This window comes from Zalophus californianus, chromosome 4 (assembly GCF_009762305.2).
Source record: "Zalophus californianus isolate mZalCal1 chromosome 4, mZalCal1.pri.v2, whole genome shotgun sequence".
Lineage (NCBI taxonomy): Eukaryota > Metazoa > Chordata > Mammalia > Carnivora > Otariidae > Zalophus > Zalophus californianus.
Window position 1 is genome coordinate 78,668,347 of NC_045598.1, and position 13,345 is coordinate 78,681,691.

Below are 13,345 nucleotides of genomic sequence, written 5' to 3' on the forward strand. Positions count from 1 at the left end.
TTCACGGAAATAGAACAAACAATCCTAAAATATGGGGGGACCACAGAAGACCCTGAATAGCCAAAGGAGTTTGGAGAAAGAAGAACAAAGCCAGAGGCATCATGCTCCTTGGTTTCAAACTAGATTCTAAAGCTATAGTAATCAAAACAGTATGGTATTAGCATAAAAATAGACATCTACATCAATGAAACAGAATTGAGAGCCCAGAAATAAACCCATGCATCTACGGCCAATTTATTTATGACAAAGGATCCAAGAACACACAGTGGGGAAAGGACAGTCTCTTCAATAAATGGTGCTGGGAAAACTGGAGAGCCACATGTAAAATAAAGAAAATGGAGCGCTACCTTACACCACACAAATATCAACTCAAAATGGATTCAACACTTGAATGTGAGACCTGAAACCACAGAACTCTTAGAAGAAAACATAGGCAGAAGCTCCCTGACATTTGTTATGGTGATGATTTTTTTTTCTGGCACCAAAAGCAAAGACAGCAAAGGCAAAAATCAGTAAGTAGGACTACATCCAACTAAAAAGCTTCTGCACAACCAAGAAAACCATCAACAAAATGTAAAGGCAAACTACTGAATGGGAGAAAATATTTGCAAATCATCTATCTGATAAGGGGTTAAAATCCAAAATATATAAAAAAACTCACATAAGTCAATAGAAAAAAAAAATCCAATGAAAAAGGCAGACGATCTGAATAGACATCTTGCCAGGGAGATGCCGATAATTAACAGGCACATGGAAAGGTTCTCAACATGAGGGCAATGCAAATCAAAACCACAATGAGATACCACCTCACACCTATTAGAATGGCTACAGCAAAAAGACAAGAAATAGCAAATGTCGGAAAGGATGTGGAGAAAAGAGAACACTTGTGCACTGTAGGCAGGCACGTATACTAGCACAGCCACTAGAGAAAACAGTATGGGGAGTCTTCAAAAAATTAAAAATGGAACTATCATATTATCGAACAGTTCCACTTCTGGCTATTTATCTGAAGAAAACAAAAATACTCAAAAAAATATCTGCACCCCACATTCACTGCATTATTTACAATAGCCAAGATATGGAAACAACCAAAGCGTCCACCAATGGAGGAATGCATAATGTGGGATACTTATACATATAACTACACACACATACACATGCGCACGCAATGGATTATTCAGCCATAAGAAATGAAATCCTGCTGTTGGACAAAATGAATGCACCTTGAGGGCATCCTGCTAAGTGAAATATATCACAAAAAGAAGTGATCTCACTTGTATGTGGAATCTAAAAAGCAAAAACCAAAACCCCTCAGCTCACGGACATAGAGAACAGCTTGAGGCTGGGGGTCAAGGGTGGGCAAAGTGGGTGGAGAGGGTCAAAAGCTACAAATTTCCAGGTATAAAGTGAGTAAGTCGTGGGGAGGTAATGTTCAGTGCAGTGACTATAGTTAATACTACTGCACTGCATGTTTGAATGTAGCCCAGAGAGTGGATCTTGAGAGCGCTCATCACAAGAAAGAAAAATTTTGTAATTGTATATGATGTGGATGTTAATTAGCTTGTGATCATTTTGTAGTATATAAAAATATTGACTCATTACATCATCCACCAACAACTAATGTAATGTTACATACATTACACCTCAATTAAGAAAGGTAAGCACGGAGTAAGGTGACTGGTAGCCCATGTCCTGTTTTAGCAACTGTAGTTCTTCTAGAAATGACGCTGTCATCTGATGAAAGCCTGATGATTCATCAACGGTCCTACAGATATCTCCGAGAAATGTCCCGCTAAAGGCTTTGATCAAAGCAGAGCAGATTGGACCTAATGGTCTCACAAACACACGTGGGGCGGCCACCATGCCCACTTGTGCTGACCCTGTGCTCACCTCGGCCTTCATGCAGGATCTTGCTGAAAGGCTTCAGCTGTTTTTCATAGAGGATAGCAGTTTGGGTGTACTGGTGCCTCAGGGCAGTCCACGTTTTTTCTAACCTTGTGATCTGGAAGAAAGAAAGGTGTTATCATTCTGGAAGAGGCTCTTTTTAAAATCAAGTCAAAGCAGCTGAAAGCAGTGTATAGAGAAAGGCTAATGCCTGCCCTGCCCCTCCATTCTGTATTGTTCTAATGGCCCATCCCAGAGCCAACTCATCAGTTTCTTCTATGCGTCCATGTATCTGTGCATACACACATATATACGACTTTTAAAATAAAGGGCATATCACACTTTACACATTTTTCAGTTTTTTGCCTGGAAATCATTCAAGTACGTATAAAACAGCAAAGAACAGCCTTATTTTGTTAAACTTCTGTATGATGTTCCAGTTTATTGATAAACTAAAGTTTACCTAGTCTCCCATAGAGAAGAGTTTTACAAATTTTTTTTCCATTATGAAATTACCTTGGGAAGATTTTGCAAATGTGTATGTGTGTGAAAATATCTGGAGGATAAATTTCCAGAAGGAACTACTGGGTCAAAGAATACACGTATTTTAAACATTGATGGGAATTGCCAACTGTCCACAGAGATTACACTGATGAAAGCATGTAGGAATACATTTCCTAGCATTTTCGTTTCCTCGTAATAATGTCTGAGACACACAGAAGGCTGCCCAGACCACACAATGCCACTCTACTCACTCCTTTTCTTTCTTTTAGAACAATTTAGTCAATGCTGACATATGCCACTGCCTCTGACTGCCCCCAGACAACCCCCACCTACACCATAAAACCAGCAAGCCCGAGTATCTGAAGTTTCTTTTACGTGAAACAAGAAAGAGGAAGGGCACTAATATTTGGGGAATGAGCGTCAACTCTCTGTCGGGTATTTGAAGAATTTCATTTAATCCTCCAATGCCCTGTGAGGCAGTATTTTGGCCTCATTTTGCAGATCAGAACCCAGAAGCAAACAGTTAACTCGCTCCAGGTTTTATAGCTGGTAAGTGACAGAGGAGAGACTGATTCCCTTGGCCTTTAAGCGCTGCATCTTCCCAGAGGAAGGAGAGAAGCAACTGGCACCAGCAGGTCTGCTGGGACAGAAAGGAGGCAACTTGTCTTCCTCTGGCCATCCTCCCCCACCCCCACCCCCACCCCATGCACCTCTCTCTTCTCACTGTCCGTTCTCTTCCCCTCCCTGAAGCATCTGCCTTTCCCAAAGCAGCCCTGGCCTCTCATCTGGGCCCATCTGCTGGGTGCTCTTTCTTGATACTAGAAGCTGAGAAGAGAAGGCACGTGAGCCGGGAGTAGAGGATCACATGGGGACAAGGACACACAGGAGTGATGTGATTCCCCTCAGCCTTCCCTGGGTCTGCCACCTCCCTCCCCGCCGCAGTGCCCTAGCTCACTGTGGGGGGCCGGAATACCCTGGAGGACTGCATGCCCTCCTTGCTGAGGTGCCCCAGCAGGGAAGAGTCTGAGGCTGCAGGAGGTGAGGGAGCCCCCTGCACAGGCACATTAAGGTGCGCTGGGAGAAGTCCCTAACCCGGGTGTGAGGTCATGGATGGCAAGCACATGATCCCACAAACCTCCTCTTCACTACTCTCAGACGAAGCTCTGGGCTGGAGGGCTACACACAGCTTAGCCTGGTGCCTCGGCCTTCCAAATTTAGAGGCCGTTTGGGATAAGAAGAAATAAACATGATGCAAATTAAAAACACGTGAATGAAAAATTATAACCCCCGTTATTACAGGAGTCCGTATATCATGAAAATACAGCTGGATTTGCTTATTTCAAATATGGATCCTACAAAATTCCAGTGCATTAAGGAGTTTTCAAACTCTTAGGATATTGTAGTTGGAATTGATTCCCCTCAAAATTTCCTGGTGAAGGCCCTAAGTTGTTCAGCTTGTCTTTAAGGTGACCTTGCTTTAATGCCAGGAAATGAGGTTCCTAACATGCTCTGACTTGCAGGACATGTGACTGCGGGGTCTTTTCAGTGAGCGCCCCCCAGCAGGCTTTCAGAGACAGTCTGTAGTTAGCAAAGAGCCAAGCTAAATGACCAGTGGTTCTGGTATTACCGGTTGCAGACTGGGTTTATAGGACTGGAGGCCCCTGAGGGCGAGATTACAAACATCTAGGGCTTGTGGGGCAGAACAGAAATGGGAACACTGACTCTGGGCAATCAAGATGACAGAATGACTTTCCTCTATAAGGTCCATCCATCTGATTTTAAATACAGGCTTTCAGGTTTGACACTCATCCTAAAAACAGCCCATCCAAGCAGATAAATTCAAAGTGCCCAACTTCAGAAACTCTAATCAGGGGGTTAAATGGCAGAGGGGCTAGAAATCTGAATTGTTTAACAGAAGTCTGTTTTAGGTGACCCAAGGAATATAATTTTGAGACAAACCACCCTGGGGATCCTCAGAGATAAGCTCCCCAAATGTCTGGTGATGCAGATGGAACGGTCTCTTTTCTGTTACGACACACATTAGCCAGACGTATCTGCTAATTGGCTCTTAAGGAAAACCAATCATTCTTGAGGATGGCTCTTCTTAAAACACCAAAGAGAAAGTGTGCACTGTCGACAACGATCCAGTTTTTAAAAAAAAAAAACAACAGAGCTGAAACACTCAGGACACTGCTTTGGATTGCCCCCTAACCAAAGCTGCTTTCACTAAGATATAGTCTACCTTTTGAGATCGACTAAAAGCGTGGGTGGTTTCCTAAGCCTGGGCTTGCAGACCCCCTTTCAGAACTCAGAAGTCCACACAGGCACGCAGGGTGCACCGATCCAGGGGCAATTTACCTGCGGCATTTCCAGGGCTTTCATGATGGCCGAGAAAGAATAGAGGTCCCCCATGGAGTCTTTCAGTTCCACCGCCACCTGGATGATCCTATTGAGGGTGGCCGCTCGGTCCTCCAGAGTGCCCGTGCAGCCCAGAATGTCCACTGCGATGCCGATGGCCATCGTGTTGTGTCTGGGAGGGAGGAGATCAGTGGTCAGGCCCAGGGCAGATAGGACTAGGGGGAAAGGAACGCAAACCAGCCTGGAAAAGGACTCGATTTGTGCTGTTTGCCATTTCGCCTTGTGATGCGCTGGCAGCTCAATCTAGCGGCCGATTTCAGTGGTGAGACCCGTCCCCCCGCCCACAGGCTGACAGCAGCAGGGCCCAGGCTAGGCCTCAGAGGATGCACTGTTTAGAGTCAGAAAGGACAGATGCCGCAGGACAGGGCCACGTTCGGCCCTGCATCTGGAGCCCGAAGAGGTCCTCCTGGGGTGAAGCTACTCAGAAGTACACGGGGCTCCTTGTACCTTCCACCACGAGAGGTCTGGGGAGACCCCGGTCCCTTAACACGCTGGGGAATCCCATCCTCAGGGAAGCCCTGGGCCACCTCCACTGTGCACCCTGGACTGGGGAAGGGAAGGAACAGAAAAATGAGAGCATATGCTTGACCCAAGACGAAGACACGGGTCTCGGAACTTAAGAAGGAATGAGGAACTAAGAATGGAGAGTCTGTGGCTCTGGTCAAGAGGCCAGAAGGTGAATGGAGATGTGGACAAAGACTGCATGGCTGACCGACAGGAATTTCCCTGTCAAGTTAGACTCTAATAAAAGAGAAATCTTGTATCTGCCAACAATCCTCGCTTTTCACATCCTGTACTACCCGGATCAAGCTCACAGACCCACAACAGGAAGCAGAGGGATCTTTTCTCCACATGACAATGGGACTAATGTGAACGGGGTCGCAGAGCAGTCTCTGCTAATGGCAGGCGGCACAGACCGCAATCCTTTCCTTCTCTTAGTCAGGACCAGAGAGTTGACTGCACTGGGCCAGAATGGCCTCCATGAACTTTCCCTCAGGCCATGGTACCAGTGGCAGAGGTAAAGCCCCCATCCACAGGTATGGTTACCAAAATACAACATGGCTTTGACACTCTGGGGCATCTTGTTCTCAAAGTTCACAGCCAAGGATGTCACTCCATGGCCATACTCTTCTCTGCCCACAGAGGCCCACAGTGGTGGGCTCTCAGTGCCTTGAGCCAACGGTGGTATGATTCATCAAGTGGCTAGCCCTACCACTTTCTCTAGCGATTATGAAATACGTGATGAGCTCAGCTGTCTCCGAGTGTGTGTGTGTGTGTGTGTGTGTGTGTGACCACAGGTTGTTACCTAACTGTTCCACTCCTCCATTTCTTCACTGTAAAAATGGGAGCAAGGGTTGTTGTGAGAAAGAGAGAGGGTGTGGGGGTGTCAGAATCACTAGAGTGCCCGTTGCTGATAGGACCCTAGCAAAGGGTGGTTGTGACCACAACTGTCTCTATGTGCACAACTTGCTCTGCATCCTGGTCCATTTTGTCAGTCTGTCTCTATCTACTTTTTTTCTTTCTTCTTCCTGAGGTCTTCATAAATGGATTCTAACAAAGTATATTTTTATTGCCTGCTGAATTTATTGAAGAGTTTTCTTGCTTATTAATTGCAAAGTGTTAAGGTTGAGCTGAGCATTTCCAATGTTTCTTTTAACTGACAGTAAACTGGCTTCCCGTGTTGCCGTCAATTGATTCTTCTGTTCACTGTTTTTTTCCTGTGTTTTAAACGGCCCTTAATAAAAGACAGGTTCTCTACTCCTCTGGCATCATGTCAGTGGTTAACGGAGTAATTCTATCCATTCATTCAACCACCCTGTGCCTAAAACCTCCCTCATACAGCACTATAGGAAAAACTACTCAGCATGGCAGGTCTGAGGCAAGAAGAGGCACTGAATGTTATACAAAGGACATCTCCACTCAGCAGGCCTGGGATGGGTGAGGTGGTAAGCTAAAAATAAAGAGTGGTCTGTATCCGATTCTCAAACACAAGAAGATGATGTCATCTGACCCTTCGAAATGGCTATCACCTTGGCCTTTATTTAGTACACAGGCTGTAAGGAAGAAACCTGCTCCCCAGGCTCTAGGAGGCAGGTCCCCCAGGTCAGCCCTGGCCAGGAAGCACAGCGAGGAGAGAGTCCCCAGGGAAGTGGCGATCGGGAGAAAGAGGAAACAGATGTAGACAGGCGAGGAAGTCGGAAAACAGCCCTGAGGAGCCCCCAGCTGGCCAACCTCCACCGGGGCCTGAGTGCACGTCCAACATACCCAACGGCAGGGATAAAGTAAGGCCTGCAACCTGGGGGATTTGCGCCAACGTGCCTTGCATGAGGAATGGGGCCGCGTGGCAGCACGGCTCACCTCTGTTGAAACGGTGACCACTGGCCCAGCAACAACAGAGGGCAAAGCTAGCGGAGCGGAGAAGCAGGCCCCTGGGGCTTGGGGAGGGGAGAGGGTGCCTGCAGAGAGAGGGTAGAATCTAGGAAAGCCTGTAGGAAAAGGAGGAAAATTCACACAATTCTCCAAAGGCATTAAACAACAAGGATGCTTGAACAAAGCCAAGGACCATTTCCTAACCTCCTGCCTCCCAGAAGCCTTTCATTCGGCATTCCGGGTGTTTTCTCTCTGGGGCTGGGAACCAGAGTCATGGCGGTATGGGGGCCGGCTCATCTGCTTTCTGGCCAGGGAACCTCGAAAGTGGCAGATCCCCCAGGCTCCCTGAAATGCACCGTTTACTTTCTAGGGGCTGACCTCCTAGGACTGCGTTGTCCACCAGCCACATATGGCTATTTAAGCAGCAAACAGTAAAATACAACAGTGTGTCCCTCCATTGCCACATTCCAAGCTCTCGATAGTCCCCTGTGGTTAGTGGCTACTGTCATGAGCTAAAAACATTTCAGCCGCCACAGAGGATGGCCTGGACAGCACTAAAGACCTAGAATGTCCGTGTGTCCATTACAACCCACGTTTGTGTCATGACAATTAGGAAATTGGCTGGAAAAAACAGGATACTTAAGATAACAAGACAGTCTTGCCCAAAATCAATGGTCTTTCCATGTGTGTCAAGTCCAATGTCTGCGGCGATATGGGCATCTAGCCTAGCACTTCTTTTAAAAACATGCCTCGCTCTTTCTGTCTTTTTAATTTCTAGGCCTCCAGCGCTCTGGCAGGTGGGTTTCCGCGGGCTTTTTCGGGAGACTAGGAGAAGGGGGCAGTGAACGCCGCAGAGGCCAGGGGGCCTGAGCACCACCGTCCGCTGCCCGCCTCTCAAAGAAAACACTGTTCAGACTCTGTTCTTCCCAACCCTTCCCACAAACTCCCACTTATTCCTAGTGCGATCCTGAACTCCAGAGAGACAGAGCAACGGCCGCTCAGGGAGGTGGGGCTGCGGGTGGCGAGGTGTCCGCCCAGCCAGGGCCCAGGCCGGCGCAGGGGTGACTTGGGCTAGCGCGGGCCAGCGGTCTCTTCTGTCCTCCACTCCCTCCTGGAGCAGGGACAGGAGCGTGTTCTTTGTGCCCGGACTTCCTCTGTGCTATGTCTTTGTGCCTCTCTAGGAATTCTGTGGCTAAGCCTTCCGGAAGAAGGGAAGGGCTCGGGCTGGGTCGGACTGTTCTGGAAGCTGCTGTGCGACAGGCCCGAAACGCAGGGGGCGGCACTGCTCACCTTTCAATTATGTCCAGGCGCAGCTGGTGGCCATAAGGCAAGGTGACAAGCTCCAGCCCTGAGCTCACGCCCATGCTCTTCCTCATCTCTTCCGACACTTCAAGTATCCTCGCAACCTGTCAAGAACACAGGCTGAAACACACTGGATCGGGAAGTGGGCTCGCCGCGGACACGACTGCAGCTCGTGAAAAGAAACACACGGAACTGGGACGGTGTGGATGCACTTGCCGCGTTTCGTTTGGGGCAGCAGCGTCCCCACGCACAGTTTTTTAGAGGAGATCTCAAGGATTCTAGGACACCCCTGGAATCTAAGACCGGGGAGGAAAGCACCTAGCACGGCCTGCAGAATCTGCAGATCCGGTGTTTCTGGCCGGCAGGAGAACGGCGTCGCCCTCCCAGCTCCTGGCCACCACAGGCCGGGACAGCGACTGCGGCCGAGCACCCGCGCCTCTGCTGCCGACTCTGCTGGTCGTGTCCTCACTTAACGGCCGGGCAGGCTGTTAAGGTATCCTTAACTACCCCTCTCCTGGGCTCAGTCAAGGCACCATACGTCTGGAAACCTTTAGAAACATGTACAGTGATTTGAAACCCGAGGTCTCAAGCACACCCTTTTCTCCCCCAGGAGGCCTTCCTTAAAGAAAATCTTTGTTTGTCCCAGCCAGCTCTCCCGTCTTGCTTCTAGTGTGTAATCACAGGCCATCGACACCAGGTATTAGCCGACCATTTGTATTTAATACATGCTGCCTCGAACTGTTACAAATGACTCACTGCCTCTCGAGCACCAGGCTAATGACGCTTTGCAGCATACTGACGTCTAACGGTGCAGCCAGCAGACACAGTGCGTCTAACGGACCCTGGACACGTGGCCGGCACAGGACGATTCCTCTCCTCCATCTGCTGGAGTTGTCCTCGACTATAATCATCCCAGGCGTCGGAACAGTCCAGATGTCTTCATAACAGGCCACAAAAAACATCTGAAGTTTGGCTGATATTATTAACGCTAACCCTTAACCTCTGTGGTTGAGCAAAGGAACCACTGTCAGCCCTGAGGAAATGGACCTGCAGGAACTGGCTATCCAGGGGCAGACTGGGAAGCAGAGTGCAGGATTCCTACTATGCTCTCTGGGCCTCAGTATCCCCTTCTCTAACGCAGCTGCTAAGTTCGCCTCTCCCAAGGACTTTGCAAAGGATCAAATGACTTTAAAGCTATTTGAAAATAAGAGTTGTGAACCACTGGCATGTAGAACAGGGAAGAATTTCCCTCTGGAAAGGGATTTACACCTTGACCATGGCCAGACGGCCCAGATGTATACCCCAGCCACCTGCCGTCACACACACTTTGCTTGCTTGTTTAGACAGCTGCCCCATCAGAAGCTCCAAGCCCAGCCTCTGGGTGGTGGGCACCCTCCAATTCACATACCGTCTGTGTAATGAGATTCAAAGGCTCATTACACAATCCAGTTTTGTGCCAGAAGCACTAGTGACCCGAGTGATCACTGCTCTGAGAGAGAAGCCTCCAAGTCGGTGTTCCTTCAGTACAAACACGCAACCCCCTGGTCACATTCCTGGAGGTTTGCCAGGATACGCCGACACCTGCTTGCCCCAAAGCTGAGGTAAGGACAAGGGGATCCTGAGCTCATGCTGCAGAACCTGGATTTGGGCCTCTGGGAAAAGGCCCAGAGCCATGCAGATCAGAGATAGAAAGGAGGGATGGACACTTCTGGAGCATTTACTATCAGACGGACCCGGCATGCAACATCAGCGCTCCCCGATGAGGCATTCCAGCCCCGCTCTGCTCTTCTGATCTCAGTTACCCTCGCTCTGCAGGATTGCCAAACTGCCCAAGGGAGCTGCTGCAGTGGTTTATGGGGGTGCTGGCGGGGCCTGGCCCTCCCCCCAGCTGCCAAGGGATCTTCTGAACTGCAGAGAGACTGCCTGGCTCGGCCCACCATCTCTGCTGCCCTCAGCACAGGACTCTGCTCTGCTCTATGCACTTAAGGGCCTGTCTCCCTCACTGAACTGCAAAGTGCTTTGAAGCAGCTTTGAAGCAACAACCTGGCATGAGCCCAGAAGGAGAGACTTAGCATCCAAGGAAAGACCTGTGAGTCCCTCCCCTCCCCCCACCCCATCCCCACCTTCACTGCCCACACAGCGAGTCCTCTGTACACCAAACCCTTGACAGCAGAGTCTCTGCGCACCTGCTGCTTGCCACCCAGAAGACCGGGGTTTTCGCATTCTTCGTCTGGTCAATTCCTATTCCGCCTTTAAAACTCATCTCAGACATCCCCTCCCTGATCCCTCGTCCTTCCCCCACGTTCAAGACCCTGCCTCAGAGGCCCCACAGCTCCTGTGCCTTCCCCTGAGGAGCATGTCCCACCTGGGCTGTGGTCTGAAGTCCTGTATCACTGTCACCCGCCACGTCCCCCACCACAGCCCAGCCAGGCCCACAGTTAGGTGCTCAAGCAAGGCTCAATACCCAACGCTAACACCTAAGCCTCATTCTGGGCCAGCCATGGTGTGTGGAGGGCTCTACATAAGTTATTTTATTTGGTCTTAGTCCTCACAACCACCTGTGTAGCTGGTATGGTTCTCTTACTTTTATAGTGGGGGCAGAAAGAACCAGAAAGTTGAGAGCCTGAGGTTAGACTCAGCGATTTCATCCCCAGAGGCCAACTCTTACCTACTGGGCCCCACTTCTAGATACTGCATGATACTGCAGGAGACATGCTGCACTCTGGGTGAGGCCAGAGCGGTGCCCACTTGCAGGGTGAGAGGGGCTCAGTGGATGCCCACCCCAACCATGCCCAGGAGGGGCCAGACACTGCAGGACGGGCAGCCTTGAGGCACTCAGGACCACCCACTGTCATGACGGCCTTCCTGGGCATCAGCCCCGGGCTCTACATGGGGTGGGAACCAGCGCTTGGGCCCAAATGCTGTCCAGTGTCTCTTCTCAGCTTCTGACAGGCCCTGTCTGGTGGTCACTGCATCTGGAGTGGGTAACAACAGCCTGTCTATTTCCCTCAGAGACACTGATTGTGCCTGCGTTGTTGGCAAAGCCCTGAAGCCAGTGGTTCCAGGAAGAGAATAAGGAAATGGCAGTGGACTCGGGAGGGAGGGAGACTATAAACAGCCCTGCCCTTGGAGATTGAAGGTGAGCAGAGTCAGGTGGACTTCTGCTCCAGGTCTCCTCCTTGCTGCCAGGGGGCTCTACCCACCCCTTCTTCCAGGGGTGCCTAAAGGCAAACGGGGGCACCTGGGTGGCTCAGTCGTTAAGCGTCTGCCTTCGGCTCAGGTCATGGTCCCAGGGTCCTGGGATGGAGCCCCATGTCGGGCTCCCTGCTCCGCGGGAAGCCTGCTTCTCCCTCTCCCTCTCCCCCTGCTTGTGTTCCCTCTCTCGCTGTCTTTCTCTGTCAAATAAACAAAATCTTTAAAAAAAAACAATAAAAATAACAATAAAGGCAAACAGGGGAGATGGGCCCTACCAGGAGCACAAAATGCAAAGAAAGAAACCAAACAAGAAAAAGGGCAGGCTTCATGTTCCTTCAGTCGAGAACAGATTTGAGCTCTAGATTCATGGCTGCCAAGGTGGTGGGAACGTTCTAGACCCTCCTGCCAGAGGGTATTCAGGCATTTCACCTCCACCTAGACCCTCCTAGATCCTCCAAGCACTGAAGTCACAGGGAAGAAGGATTCATTTCCTCCTGGGAATAAGGCTCTTCTGTCAATCCTGATCCATGTTTCTACAAGGAGCTTCCTCTCTGGAGAACTCAGGCAGACTCACACCAGACTCCTGGCCTGTTGGCATACCAGGGCCCAGGCCAGCAACGAGAACAGGAATCTTAAATCCTCTTACTGCCCAAACGGATTTAGCCCGCTTTCAAGTGAGGTAAGCATTTAATATGACCTGTGAGCCCTGCCCAAGGACACCTAGCCCACCATGTGAACAAATCCTTATTCTTTAGCACTGCCCCTCTCCTGGTTCTTTCCCCAGGGCGAGCGCCCCCGCCCCTCCAACACACACACACGGGGACCATCACCCAGGCCTCTTCCAGGTGCTGGGTTTGTGGAGCCCAAAACAGCTAGCACCTGCTTCAAGTTCCTCAAGGCTGTTTTGAGAGGCCTTCTGTCCCCCTAAGAGGTCCGTCAACTAGGGACTTCCCAGGGGTGCTCAGGGACTACATTTCCTGCCGTGAGTCATGACCCAGGAAATGTATTTGGGAAAATTCAGTTCTTTGACAGGCCCTGAACTTTGAAGGTAATTAACTAATGAGCTACAAATGAATAAGGGGTTTAAATCTCACTAAGGCCTTACCTGTCACTCCAACACACGGATCTCTCTATAACTGAGGGGTAGGATGAGCCCCTCCCAGCCTGAGACACTTGCTTTCTAGAAAGATCTGTCCGAAGGATAACCTTGCCATGGGGTCACTTATGAACAAAAGCTGCCCATATCTAAAAGAAATGCTTCCTATCAAAATTGATGATGTAAACATATATTTAGTCACATGAAAAGATAGTCATGCTATGTTGTTTGATCAAAGACACTGGGTTTAAAAGAGTATGTTTAGAAAAAAATACAATAAAACAGAATCATCTGTTTAGGCCTGTGGTAAACACATACATGCGCATGAAATTATTTACATGTATCTGTTTGCAGAGCAAATGTTAACCATGGTGATCATCAAGAAAGTACACTTTGTATAATTTTTTTCTTTTCTCTTAAACTGTATTTTATAATTTTCCTAAATTGACCAAGTATTACTTGTGAAAAAAATCAAGGGTAAATTTAAAAATGTCTATTAAGTCCATTTTAGTAACAATAAATATACGTTGGGTGTGTATATGTATATATAATGCATCACGTATAATAAAATAAAAA

At 49.1% G+C, this 13,345-nt stretch overlaps 1 protein-coding gene across 4 annotated transcripts in view; it reads right to left on the bottom strand.

The window, feature by feature from the left end:
• The window catches only part of BCAR3 (BCAR3 adaptor protein, NSP family member), a 110,030-nt gene that overhangs the window by 8,323 nt on the left and 88,362 nt on the right, over positions 1–13,345 (bottom strand). For all 4 annotated transcript variants that reach the window (XM_027613011.2, XM_027613005.2, XM_027613020.2 and 1 more), the window contains 3 exons: positions 8,467–8,582; positions 4,747–4,918; positions 1,891–2,002 (listed from right to left, as the gene is read on the bottom strand). In XM_027613011.2, the coding sequence (XP_027468812.1) occupies positions 1,891–2,002; positions 4,747–4,918; positions 8,467–8,582 (400 nt within the window). The remainder of the gene's footprint in view (positions 1–1,890; positions 2,003–4,746; positions 4,919–8,466; positions 8,583–13,345) is intronic.